At 43.6% G+C, this 13,308-nt stretch overlaps 1 protein-coding gene across 1 annotated transcript; it reads right to left on the bottom strand.

The window, feature by feature from the left end:
- Window positions 1-618: 618 nt before the first annotated feature.
- On the bottom strand, window positions 619-12,544 carry LOC106745127 (homeobox protein six1). Its single transcript, XM_014620413.1, has 4 exons — window positions 12,210-12,544; window positions 11,002-11,463; window positions 1,333-1,655; window positions 619-794 (listed from the first exon to the last, which is right to left on the bottom strand). The coding sequence occupies exons 1-4, from the start codon at window positions 12,542-12,544 to the stop codon at window positions 619-621; spliced, it is 1,296 nt and encodes a 431-aa protein (XP_014475899.1).
- Window positions 12,545-13,308: the final 764 nt, after the last annotated feature.

Genomic DNA, 13,308 nt, shown 5'->3' with positions numbered 1-13,308 from the left:
TTTCCATATATAAAAATATATAATTATTATGATTTTATAGATATAATTGTATCATCGCTTTATATATAATTATATATTGTTATATGTGGATATATTTTATACATGACGTCTTTTATGTAGTTATATACATTTATATATAATTATACTCAATTATATATAATTATATGTAATTATGTATATGAAAAATTTTTTTCCCGTGTTCACAGATCGTAACTTCATTTTCATTTCATAGCTACACTCGTGATTTCTCTCTCTCTCTCTCTCTCTCTCTCTCTCGACACAATCGTTGCGTAAAATTTAAAACGCAGACTCGAAGCGCAAAGCGGATCCTTCGCGATCCACCGGAAGCTGTCTTCGTCTCGAACACGCCGGCAGATCGACATTGAGAAATCGATGTTGAGCCTAAAAGCTCGAACATGCCGGCCCTTTTCAAATGCCGCGAAATCTCCGTAGTCGTCGGCGCGCCTATTTACGCGGCTGCTCTTCCCTTCATTAGCGCGACTCGAGTCGCGGACGAAAGGAGAAGTAAACTCAGGCGAAGGCGTGTACACGCGTCAGCGCGTCGTCGTTTTGCCCATAATGGCCTTGATCACTTCGAGTAACCTCGTAGTCAGTCGATCACATGGAGTGCTGAGGCGGCGGCAGCATAATCTCGTAGCCGGCCGGCATACTCTGCTGATGGTGATGGTGGTGATGGGAGCTGGACATCATCTGATGATGCGTCTGCTGGTAATATTGGTGGTGCATACTGGAGTGACTGGTGTAGTACACCGAGCTCTGCTCCACGTCTTTTCCTCGGGTTTGAAAAACGGGACATTAGAATAGCGGTATTCGAAAACGGTGCTCATCGTACAAGCTCGGAATCGACGATTCGACTAGCCGCTGCGGGGCCGAGATGGTTGCTTTCGTGTTATTGTTTACCGTTATCATCCGGACAATGTCTTGGACTTTTAGTCCACATTCAGTCAGTAATGGTAAGACGCGCTGCCGACGGCTGGCACGTGGAAGGCGGCGCCTAATCGACGAATCATTGATTCCGAGTGTACGAATGTGAGAAGGACAAAGTTTCGACATTCGTACTTAAAGGGCAAAACAGCAAGAATTGTTACACAGTTGGTTACGTGTTCAAGCATTGGTATTAACACTTTTACCTTGAATTAAATTATGGAATTGTGACTGTACTAATTATGAATATATAAATGATGAGATAGAAACATAAATTATGACCATTACAATCATGTGATATGTGAAATACGATATTAATTATAATTAAATGGCAAAATGTGCGCAGGTGTCCCGCGAATTAACATTCTCGGAGAATGCCCGACATACCTGTGTCGTACACGCTACGTCCGTAACAAAGGGCCTTGACGTCGTTCATAGGGCTCAGTCCACCGTTATGGGAGTGTGCGGTGTGAACGGACGACGGGGTGACGGGGGTAGCGTAGCCGTGATGAGGCCCCATTGGGCTCATGCCCATAGGACTGCACGGGTTCATGGCGACCGGTGACATGCCTATGTTCGATAAGGGCGACATCGCGAGATTCGGACTGTCCGAGTCGATGCTCTGCAGGGATTGGATGCTGCCGCCGTTGCTCACCGAACTGCTGATCACGCTGTTGTTCGTAGCCTGACAGTTCAACGGTATCATGTCCCTACGAACAGACAGGCGTTTCACAGCTGAATCTCTCCGATCGATCTGCCAAATTATGTCTCTGATTAGTACCGTTTACCTTCCCCTTACCGCTAGTTAAACCTTCCCCTCGTCGAATTTTTGGCCCAGAAATTTTTTATGATCGGTATTCACAATCAAATCTTATACTTAAGACCGTCTTGAGTTCACCTTCGGATGCTTCGTAGCCGATAAAATGAGCCATACATAATTAATTAATTTAAGTGATTAATTTGATTAATTAATTTTTTAGTGAACGAATTACATTCGGCCTCCGAGTTAGCGCCGCGTCCCCCACGGATTTGTCTCCGACGTTTCGTGAATGTAACAGTTCATTTTCTCTGAGAGTGAGAAATAACTTGAAACCAGTTGTTCCTCGCCCCGATGTTACGATGTTACACAGAATCAGCAATATTTCTTCTACTTCTAGTAAATGTTTATAGAATATTTAAGTAACTATTTTATTCGAATCAAATAACTATTACTCGAACGGCATCGTTTTTTTTTTTGAGCGCGAGTGTGACGTACTCCAGGATAACAGACAACACACTGGTCTGTTATCCCGAAGTTCCCGAGTTCGCCTCTCGGTGGAACCAAAAATATTTTCATAGGCTCGTGTCTCCTCTTTGATGGACTTGACACAATGTATCCAGAGTATCTCTGCCAAAAAGCCTAACACAAATTGCCGTTCGAAATCGGCGTTTTAAAACTTGTAGGTCCCATATAGTTGTGTATAATCTGCGTGAGCACCACGATTATATGCGTATGAGGTTCGGACAACGTCCAAAGACGTTCAAAACCGAGATATATATATATATCATTTTTTTTTCAGTGCACCCAACGCATACGTAAAATAATTTGATTTCTTCGGGTTGATTATTTTACCTTGAATTAAATTATGGAATTGTGACTGTACTAATTATGAATATATAAATGATGAGATAGAAACATAAATTATGATCATTACAATCATGTGATATGTGAAATTTTTTTTCTATCAAAAACAAATAACGAATGAACGCATTGCATATTCGTGACCGTTTCGTGGCTGTTACTATCTAATCGTCCAGATAATTATCTCGAATAGGGATACACGGGTTTAAGGGTAGCCGGGTAATAACCGCGATTCTGACCATTATTCCATTTCTCTACCAAGGTTTTATTGACAGTATCATTAAGAACAGTCATAAATCTCGCTCTCTCTTTAATTAAAAAATCGTGTAAGATTCTTTTATTCCTTTATTTCTGTTCCTTTGTTTTACTTTTCTCGGGAGAACCTTAAAAAAGCACACATCTTGCCATTTCGAAAAATGTGACGAGATATATTACCTGATGACAGATATCTGTTGGTTCGACCCTCCAACCCAGCATGCAAGTATGGCGGGAACATACATATGAGAGAAACATAAATATGTTTCGTTTGAAAGAATTTTCGTCCCAAAATATTAATAACGGTACCCGGCAGATTTTAAAGGTCAAAAAGGTCCGGTCCCAACTGCGAAAACAGATGACAAACATTAATCTCATTCCATTCAGTTATTGCTCTTCGAAACGAACCGTGGGATACAATAGGACTAAATAAAGTGGACTGCTTTTCTAGCACAGACGAACGTGCTCACATACGCTCGTTTGCATATGTATCTTCGGAGAAAGTTCGGAGCAGAACAAATAATTGCGTTCAGACAACACAACAGGTGTATAATTAGTTAAATAAATAAGTAATAGTTGAATAATTCGTCAATATAATTGGTCTAAATTTAGGGATCTAACAATAAAGACTAATGATTGCTGACCGCTCACTGATCGCTTGTGTTTTTGCGAACGCAGCTAATGATTGCCTATTAATGATGAAAAGTCGAAATGACAATATATGAGACATCCAACGTCATAACGTCGCAACGGAGAATTCAGGAGAAACGTAAATATCTCTATTATATTATTCTTACCTCTGTCTGACAAAAGTGTAAGAAAAGGTATGTTTTTTCAGTTGAATCAGGTTGCATTTTCCATTTTTAGAGACAGCCCGGTCAACCCAGTCAACCCAGTCAACCGAGCATCAATTAGCGTACAACACTCGGTATATTATATAACATATTGTTGAATGCGAAATTATATATGTCAACTTGTTTTCGATTAATTCTCTGAAATGAAATTCTCTCATTGTACCATCGGCTGCGCATTTCGAACTGCATTAAAAAAAGCGTTCAAACTATATTGAAACCGAGTATATAGGGTGTCCCAAAACCGACGGTATATCCTTAACACGGCAGATTCTCCAAGACATTCTAAGTTCAAGTACGAAAACGTCGAGGCATCAATAGCTTCCGAAATAGCGATCGAAAAAGAGGAGCTTTTCGCGAAGTAAACTTCAAACGATCGAGTGGATAACGAAATGATTTTCTTCGATCAATTTCAAAGGGATTTTACATTTACAGAGGTATACTTTAGATTTTGGTTACATATACAAAGATATGTTATGTTGAAAATGGAAAAGTCGCTGTGAATGAGAACCTCCCTCGGCACTTTCGTATTTGAACTTTCGTCTTAGAATCACCCGGAGAGTCTGTTGTGTTAAAGACGTTGATTCCGGGACACCCTGTATTATCACCTCGGTTCCTGTCATGATCGATTACCACGCAGTCCCGAGAGCAGTGGCTCGCAATCGGTGACTATTTGGTGCACTCTTAACTTCACCGGAAAAGAACCGGTGTTCAAACCGTTTCGCAAACGAAATGTACACGCGAGCATGCGTGCGTACGTGCGTGCGTGAGTATGTATGTGTGCAATATCACTCACGGTGGTCCCATGTGGTCAGAGCTCCGCCCAATGACCGTGGTACGCCCGCACGACACTTTTTCTCTCTCTCTCTTTTTCCGCCCGCTGTACCGGCGTTCACTACATCCTAACGCTGACGTTGGGTCGCGCATTTTTTATGGTCGAGCTTCAAGGTCCAAACTCACGAAGAGGCATACGCCCCGTGTTACCCCGAGACGAGAGCGTCTCGAGCCCTTTCTTCGTCCTGAAGAATGAGAGTCCAGCGTTCTCGGAAGGCTGGAGGGTTCGTCCCGGCAGTATTTTGGGGCGGCTATTAACGTCGCCTGTGTTATGTTGTAATAAACGCGTTTCGAGTGTACTCTCGAAGCTTTTAAAACGCGGGAAACCGAATTTGTCAGGAGAGGCGGGAGTGAAAATGCGAGAAACGAACGCGGAATGAACGAAAGACTCATCTGTATCGATGTATTTCGGCTGGATAAATAGGACGTAATAATTATAGTTCTAATCAATTCGTACGGACTGCGTTGTTACTATACTACATTATTCGGTATTAATTGTACTTAGAGGGGAGAGGGATATTTAAAATCGACGATAAGAAATCATTTCGGCAAACTTGTTGACACAAATATCCCACTGTGCGTCGCGTGGAAATTTCGCTCTTCCAGACAACTTCCAAAACCGTCTGGTGCCGCCGCGTTTGGCGCCTAAAGATCCACTGAGAAACTCATTTAGTTGAGTCAACTAAATTCTTGTTTGACTATGGGCAAATATATTTTTGTTATAAGAACCAAGGTTTAGTTCTTTGAATCAAAGATTTGGTTCTTTGAGATCTCCGAAACTTCGGAGAACGAAACCTTCGGTTTAGACAATCAAATTTTGATTCTTACAATCAAAAAATTTCTTCGCCCATAGTCAAACAAGAATTCAGTTGATTCAACTAAATGGGGTTCTCCGTGTATAAGACATAGGAACGCGGGTCGCAGGTTGCAAGATTAGAGGCAGCGTGAGGTCTTTTTTTAGGCCGCAGGTTTCGATACGCAGTTGGGCGAACCTCAACTTTCGCGTCCCGCGTCAAAACGTCCAGCCAATCAGGACGCAGTATTATGACATTCTATTCTTTCATTGGCTCAGGCAGAGCGCTCGCTGCGTGTCTGTGCAGACAGATTACACCAAGAATTTCTACGAGCGTGAGATCGTGCAGCTACTGAAGAAATGTCAAGTCATTGGACAAAACGGCACATTCTTGATCGATCGATTGTATTGTAAAATAAATAAATGTTGTATGTACATTTTGATGAAGTAACGGAACGAACTTTCGCATCAACCCAATAGAAAAGTCAACACGTACACGGAAAAAAAGTTCAATATTAACCGGAAAGGGAACAGCCAGATGCATTGTGGTTTGGAAGAAAACAGAATTTCCGGCTATGAGAACCACATTTGGATCATAAAAAGAGACTTTTTTCCGTATAGACGAGAAAATCTTGCGGCCAGCGTTCGTTCGTTGCGACTTGCGACCTGCGACTTATTTTCGTCGTCCTGCGTCTTATATAGACGGGCCTCAATGATTCCTGCATTCGGAATGCGAAAACATTTGCGCGCGACCAGAAGCGACGCGGTAGCCAATCCACGTCTCGTTTTCTCCATTCTTATGACGATTCTTATATTTCCATCTAAGAAATATAGGTTGCCCTCCAGCGAGAGACGAGTCGACGCAAGTTTAATTACATCGTCATTCGTCCTTACTTCGCGCTCGGTAAAAGAAAGAACGATAGATGATATAATTAGACTTGTGTCTCCCGTTGGGAAGCAACCATATTGGCTGCGGCTTCGCGCTTCTCGTCGCGCGTTTTGCGCGGAAGGCAGAAGTCGCGACGCAACGCGATAGGCCGCGACGGCCGTCGCTGCTCAAGCCGAGCGACGGAGCGCTGCTTGGCGAGCTAACGAGGAGGAAGGCACGTCGTCCTTGTTCTCGCGCGGCACACGTAAAGATAAATCGAGGTAGCCGTAGGGCCGGCCGTGGCCTTTATGTAGTAAACTATTGGTAGTGCGAACAGCTCAATGGTGAAACGGGAGATGTAACCGAAGCTGCGTCATAAAACGGTAATGGGGCGTCGCGTTTCCTTTTCCTGGGGCCTTCGGTGAGGAGGGTGGACGTTAAGGACGAGAAAAGGGAGGAAGCTCGAATCGGTCCTCCTCCATCGAAAAGAATTGTTTTCTCCGACGGCAGCGAGAAGGAGCTTCGCGAAAAAAAGAGAACGCCGGGACGCATTCAAAAATTATCCCGCTCGTGCCAACGCGCGAGAATAATCGATACATCGGGACCTCTCGAAAGCTCGATCTCTCAAATCGGCCGCCGTGGACGCCCGACATTTTCCTTCCGAGCGCGAAAGCTCGGCGTATCGCGAAAGCGCCGTGGAATGTTGCTCGGTGTGGAAAGGACGAGAATGGCGAATGGCGGAGAGATCGACGAGAGAGGGAGAGAGAGAGAGAGAGAAAGAGAGGTGGGTAGACTTCGTCGGCCGAAATCTCCCCGTGCGACAGCGATGGCCGACGCCGCGCACGAGTGTGCCTGACGTGCCGTCGTATGCTCGCACGCACGTACGGCGTCATGTACGCGCACAGAAAAAATACAATGTGAATGTTCAAATTAACCGAACTTAACTTTTCTTCGATAAAGTATAATAACATTATTCTCTCTCTTGAAAAAAAAGAATAAATTCTACTTTTTCGGTGTGATAACAAGCTTTTCTAAAATTTGTAATGTAATGCATCTTAAGTGACTCTTATCAAGATAACATTCTATGTTAAAGACAACTGTTGATAACTCAAGGGAAAAAAATCAACTGGGTAATCATCTTTCTTAGCAATGATATTTTTTTCGCTTTCATTCTTTTGATCGGAAATTATATGATTATCAGCCTTACACGTGTACACATATAATCGAAACCGTCATAATTAAGCTATTATAAGCCTGTCATTATAATCATCATAGTTATCTATCAATTAGAGTCACATATACTTGTTGATTAGATTATATACTTGTTGATTAGAGTTACTCGTTAATCCTGACAGTAACGTGTTAGATTTACACTCGTTTTCTCTCGTTTATCCTCTCTTTCACTTTTTATGCAAGACGCTACATTCCATTCCTCTATTAATCAGAAAAAAGTTGGGTCCACACGACCACTGCTATCATCAACCTGACCCGATGATATAACTGGTTTCCCGATGGCAACCAGTCCGCAAAGACAATAAATGACAATTGGCAATAAACTTAATACATGTTATTAACGCAGACAAATCTTCTAAAAATTACCATTTTTACCATTTTTTTCGTAATGCAGGCCTGCGAGACCTATGATGTTACTTCAGCGTCAAGATTAAGGGTGTCAGGGTTATTAATTAGAGTTACTTACACGATCGTCGACCTTATGCATACACGCACAAGCTTGACAATCACGTAACTCTCGATTTGTGAAACGGTAGGGCATGCATGACGCGGTGCGTGCGTATCGCACACGGTGTGAGTGTCCGCGTGAATTCTGACGGCGCGCGTTATACCGTCGCTCGTGCGTGCGCGCGAAGAAAGGAACGGAGCCGAGAGCGAACGCAGAATTGTTATGGCTACGACGGTGCTGCGGTCATGGCTCGCTCCCTCTCCGTCCCTCTGTCTCTGTTCCTCCCCGTTGGGCCTCTCCGTCTCGACGGACCCATAAGGTGCCCCCATGGATTTGGTCTCTCTCGAGTCGAGTCCGAGTTTGAATTCACACCACCCGTGCTATTATAAACACGCGATCCATTTTTCGCCCTAAAATCCTCGAACATTGAAACCTGATGATTCTCGGTTGGCATACTTTTTCGGATCGTTTTCTGAAATATGTAGGTCTCCGGATCTCGGGAAAGAGCCTGTCGGAAAATTTCCGAGAGGGAAGAAAAGTTCGGGGAGAGCTCTCGACACGTCAAGTGGCGGAACGTGTCGCATGTGTATACGCGTGCACGTGAAAAGAATTATGCAAAGTACAAATTCGAAAGTTAAATACGGACGCTACCGGTGACCGCGAGATAACAGTGTATACTTGAGTTTTTGATTAATAATTGATATTTAATTAAGTAATCAATTAATCGATATTAATTAACGTGCGTGTACGCGTGTATGATTTTCGAGATAGGACCTCCCGCAGCTTCCGTAACCTCTTAATCAAATATCGATCTAATCGACTCGTGGTGATCTATACGTTGCTGTCTCACTCTCCGCAGCGTCAAATCGTCGCTATGATATAAGCACGAAGCGAGATAAACGGACCGAGCGATTTTGTGCGCCGCTTTCCGAGAATTCCGCTCTCCATCCTAGCGCATCTCGATCGAAAGAGAGAGATTAGGCCGACGCTGCCGATCTTATCGTAATTTGCGATCTCATGTTATATCAATAAGCGGCTGAACACGCGTCCGGCATTATCTACTTCGCCCCCGTTTCCCCCTCCCCCTCTCTCTTTCTCTCTGTGCTCCCCTACCGTCGCTTTTTCTCCGATGTATCATTTACCTATAAACGTCGCGCCTAACATAACAAGCCGCAGAGTTACGGCCACGGACCTTATCCCCATTCATAATCGTCAAAGGACGTCAACACGGCGCAGACATTAATTAGATAAGCTCGCGGATTAAGTAATCACCGTCGGCGAAAAGGAGAACCGAAGCGACAACGAGCACCCGGGGAATGCGTCTCACGATTATATCATCGCTCGATTATCGTCTGAGTTCGGTAAATATTTTCGTAAAGGCCAGGATGTAGGAATTCCTGCGGCGGTAATTGCGAAATAAAAGGGGGGGGGGAAGATTCGGAAAATTGTATAGTAAAACGAGTAATCCAGTTTCTATATTGGCAAGTGGCTACGCCACAAGTGTGTATATTACGCGCGCTCTTATGTTTCGGATGAGCTTTCGCCTAACGTATGCGACCCGCTAAATTAATATCCACTGAACTAAACTAACTTAATTCGGGGCAGAATTTGAGCCTCGAAAGGTTTTTAAAGAAACCGAGTTTCTCGGAACACACGTATCTTTGCTGACGTAACGAATGAGTGAAGATACCAGGACGAGATCTGAGGTCTGTTCTTTATAGCCGAACCGGCAGCATTAGTTCTCTTGCACTAGTTCTCTTTCCCTCTTTTTTACACGAAGTCACAGCTATACTCCTGTTTATTTTTAACTCTCTAATGGCAAGGTGGATTTTCAGAACGTCAAAGCGTTTTTCAAGGTATTTTATAGCAATTATTCAAAATCAGTTAGTAAATTTTATTGTATTTCTCATCTATAAATAAACAGAGGGAGAAGTTTCATGTTATTATTTACTTCTTTTGTACATTAATTAGATGAGAAATGAATAAAACAGCGCGAACCGACCACAAACTTATCATTCAAGAATTAATTCCGAAAGTGTAACATTAGTTCAGCAACAAAGAGCAAATCTCAGGTCAAAGAGTCATAAATAACATCACGATTCTCTCTAAAAAGTTGTCGACAATATCGCTTGGCAGAGAAGATATAAGAGAAAGTTTACTTTTAAAACAAAAATGTTTTCCGAAATTGAGTCACGTTATTCAAATAACATAAAATGGCCCAAAATCTAGAGTGGATTCAGGATGACCCGAGAGGTTGACTCTTGGGACATGCTTATTCCAAATGACCTTAGAATATTTTTGTCTCTATTTTGTTTGACATGATTTACTAACATGATGAGCACATTGGAGGCATATAAAAATAATAGAGTAGTTTTTGATGACTTACCCAGAAGACAAATATGTATATTTTGGGTTTTCTGTTAAAAAACGGACGATAAAATAGAGACAAAAATATCCTAAAGTCGTTTGGAATAAGCATGTCCCAAGGGTCAACCTCTCGGGTCATCCTGAACCCACTCTAGATTTTAAGAATAATAAAAGAAAAAAAAAATATTTTAAAAGTAATAAAAGAAAACCATTTAAGTTAACTTCCAGGTTAACGGAACTTCACGGATTTTGCGAATATCCCAGGTCCAGATAAACTACCTTAGGGCGAGGAAGAATCCTGACCAACATTAACCCGGAAGCCGAATAGGATATTTTTTTGTACCGTGAGAGCCTAAAATATTAGACATGGCAGGAGTTTTCTCAGATTTTGCGAAAAGATGCAAAAGGATCGTTGTTCAAACAATACGATTCTCGACTACTAATTTTTAGACAAGAACGTCACAAACGCAACGGGATTTTTACAATTTTTTTTTCGCGATGTAAACTCGAGAGACCAATGATGTTACTTCAGCGTCAGGATCGCGAGTGTTACTTTCAGAGTTAATTTCCTTCTTTGAGAGCTAGTTTCACATCCTCCGATTAAGTTAATCGATCGATTAAGTATCAAGCGTGATTAGTTATTTCGATTCTGTTTAACGACAAATGCGACCGTCATTCCAGTGGAATAATAACCAGCCGATTAAGTTAATCGGAGGTTGTGAAACTGACCTTGAAATCGTCGAGTTCGAAAATTGACGCGGAAATAGAGGGAAAATTGGGACTCACGTTCTCGCCTGCGGCGTGCGATCCCTCTGCCGACGGTTCTTGAACCAATTGGACACCTGAGTCAACGTCAGGCCGGTCTTCTTCGCGAGGTTCTTCTTCTCGTCCGGCGTGGGGTATCGGTTTTTCATGTAGCACTCCTTCAGAGCGTTCCTCGAGCGCTCCTTGAAGCAGTAAACGGTCTCCTCGCCGTCCCAGATCGTCTTCGGCAGCGGGTACTTCTTGCGGAGCCGATACTTGTCCACGGCGCCCAACGGTCGGCCGCGAATTTTCTCGGCTTCGCGATAGTGCGATTTGAACCACATCTGCTGCAACTCGGGGTGACGACGCGGCGAGAAAGCGTGGCTCTCCAAGATCGAGTAGAGCTCGTGATAGGATCCACGATGAAAGGCAACGGCGGCACGCGCCATCAGCACGCTCTCTCCTCCGCGAAGCAGCTCGCCGGGAGGTAAGGACCAGAGAAATCTGAAATGAACAATGTCGTCCCCGGTGAGGGTTTTTGTGGAATCGGCAGGTTGTCTTCGGCCGCTTGGCAGAAGAAGAGAGGTACAGTGCGCGGGCGCATCTACCTCTCCCCTCCCCTATATTTTGGGTAGACTGCACAGTGCGAAACAAGGACAGTATTCCATAGTTGTGAAATGCGAAACAAAGACAGTGGTAGCCGACAGATTTGACGATCACTGATCTACGCTCGTTTCGATGTTTAGATAGAATTTACTGAACTTCCCTTTCCCTTTCCCGTCGGGCGCGTGTGGCTCAGTGAGGTACAAATCAATGCACTGAATACCGAGAGAAAAGTACTTAAGAATTTATTTGCGAGAGATATCAGATTTATTTCACAGAAATGAGATTTATTTCTGCGAAATAAATCTTTATGTCCCGCGAGTAAATTTTTAAGTACCTTTTCGTCGATGAGATGCAACATTCAAGTGAATATTTGGATTAAGTAAATGTTACTTGAATGTAACACTTTTTTCTTGCAGTAGATTGCGTTCAAGTAACACTTACTTAATCCAAGTAAAATGACTACTCCAATATTCATTAGCAAATATTTATTTGAATATAGCACTTTTTCTTTCAGTATATATAGACAAGCGTTTAAATTGGCTTTAATTGGCTCGGAATGATCAAAATGATCGTTTACTTGAATGTAGCACTTTTTCTCGGCGTATAAGAGCGTATATTCCTTACCCCTCTTCTTGCGCTTTTACCTGGACAGTTTCTCGATGTCCTGGCTTTGGGACAGTGCTTCGCACATACAGGATATCTGCTCGGAAGTGAAGTTGCTAGTGGTACCGCCGAAGGAGAGGCTGCTGATGTTCACGATATTGGCGCTCACGCTGGCTGTGCTGCAGGTAGACAGCTCCTGAGGATACTGAGGGCTACCGTTCGACGTGGGTGTCAGATTCTGCGGATGATGAGACAAGCTGAGACCGGACATCGACGTCGTGTTGCCGTACTGGGCAGTTGCGTTGCGATGAACGACGCCAATTTGACTGTTGCAGTCGCTATTCGGCGATGACAGCTGATCCGAACTGTCAGACATTCTTGCGCGTGCGGCGAGGCTCTCATGAACGTGTTAGCGAGGCGAGTCAGACGGCTGGACCGGGTTCACTAGGTTCATTCGCCGTTCGCCAGCACTGGAGATATAACTGAGTAAGTAAATCTTCTCTTGGGATTCCTCCGATTGCCGAATCTAGCTGAGATCCAGGGACCGACTCGGTCTTCCCTCACTCGGTAAATCGCAACTTCCTTTTATACAAACGATCCTTTCCTTTCTAGGAAAATATATATCCACAAAGACTCGTTCCGCAATCGACTCCATTTGCCCCGAAGATATTTCTGCCACTGTTCTGCCGAGAAGACACACATCCCTACACTATATTTCCCTATCTCTATGAAAACACCAATGACGATCTCCTATTGTCTTACGATTTTAAGCGCTTTGTTGACAAAAGAATCCTTTTCATCTATCAGGTATTCAAGTCAGGACTATGCAATAGCCCTCTTTCGCTTGTCCCGGCAGTTTAAGATGAACTTCACATTGCCGACGTTGTCTTGTCGTCCGCCGGATGAACGATCAGTGACGAAGGTAATCATCCGCTGTTCACACGCTCGACCCGACGCAATGGCTGTTTAATAACACGCGTTTCATTCATACCGACGCGATGCTCGATTCTCATTCATCGAGTTCTCCTCGCCGCGAGGCCCGCCATTCCTCCAGTGGAAATAGTGTGTGCTCGGCGGAAAGTCGGACGGTGAGACAGCCAATAGGACGCGTCGCTACCTGAAAATATTATCGGCTTTGCG

The sequence above is a fragment of the Dinoponera quadriceps genome, unplaced genomic scaffold (assembly GCF_001313825.1).
Source record: "Dinoponera quadriceps isolate SergipeBrazil2010 unplaced genomic scaffold, ASM131382v1 scaffold1425, whole genome shotgun sequence".
NCBI classification, from domain to species: domain Eukaryota; kingdom Metazoa; phylum Arthropoda; class Insecta; order Hymenoptera; family Formicidae; genus Dinoponera; species Dinoponera quadriceps.
Note: the sequence above shows the minus strand (reverse complement) of the source record. Positions and strands in the feature narration are given on the sequence as shown.

Excerpts from the sequence above, each read along its gene's own strand:
- LOC106745127 (XM_014620413.1), bottom strand. The coding sequence starts at position 12,544 with ATGTCTGACAGTTCGGATCAGCTGTCATCGCCGAATAGCGACTGCAAC. Across the intron at positions 1,656-11,001 it reads CGCACGCCGCAGGCGAGAAC|GGACATGATACCGTTGAACT; the intron begins GTGAGTCCCAAT and ends GTCTGTTCGTAG. Across the intron at positions 795-1,332 it reads ACGTAGCGTGTACGACACAG|GAAAAGACGTGGAGCAGAGC; the intron begins GTATGTCGGGCA and ends TTCAAACCCGAG.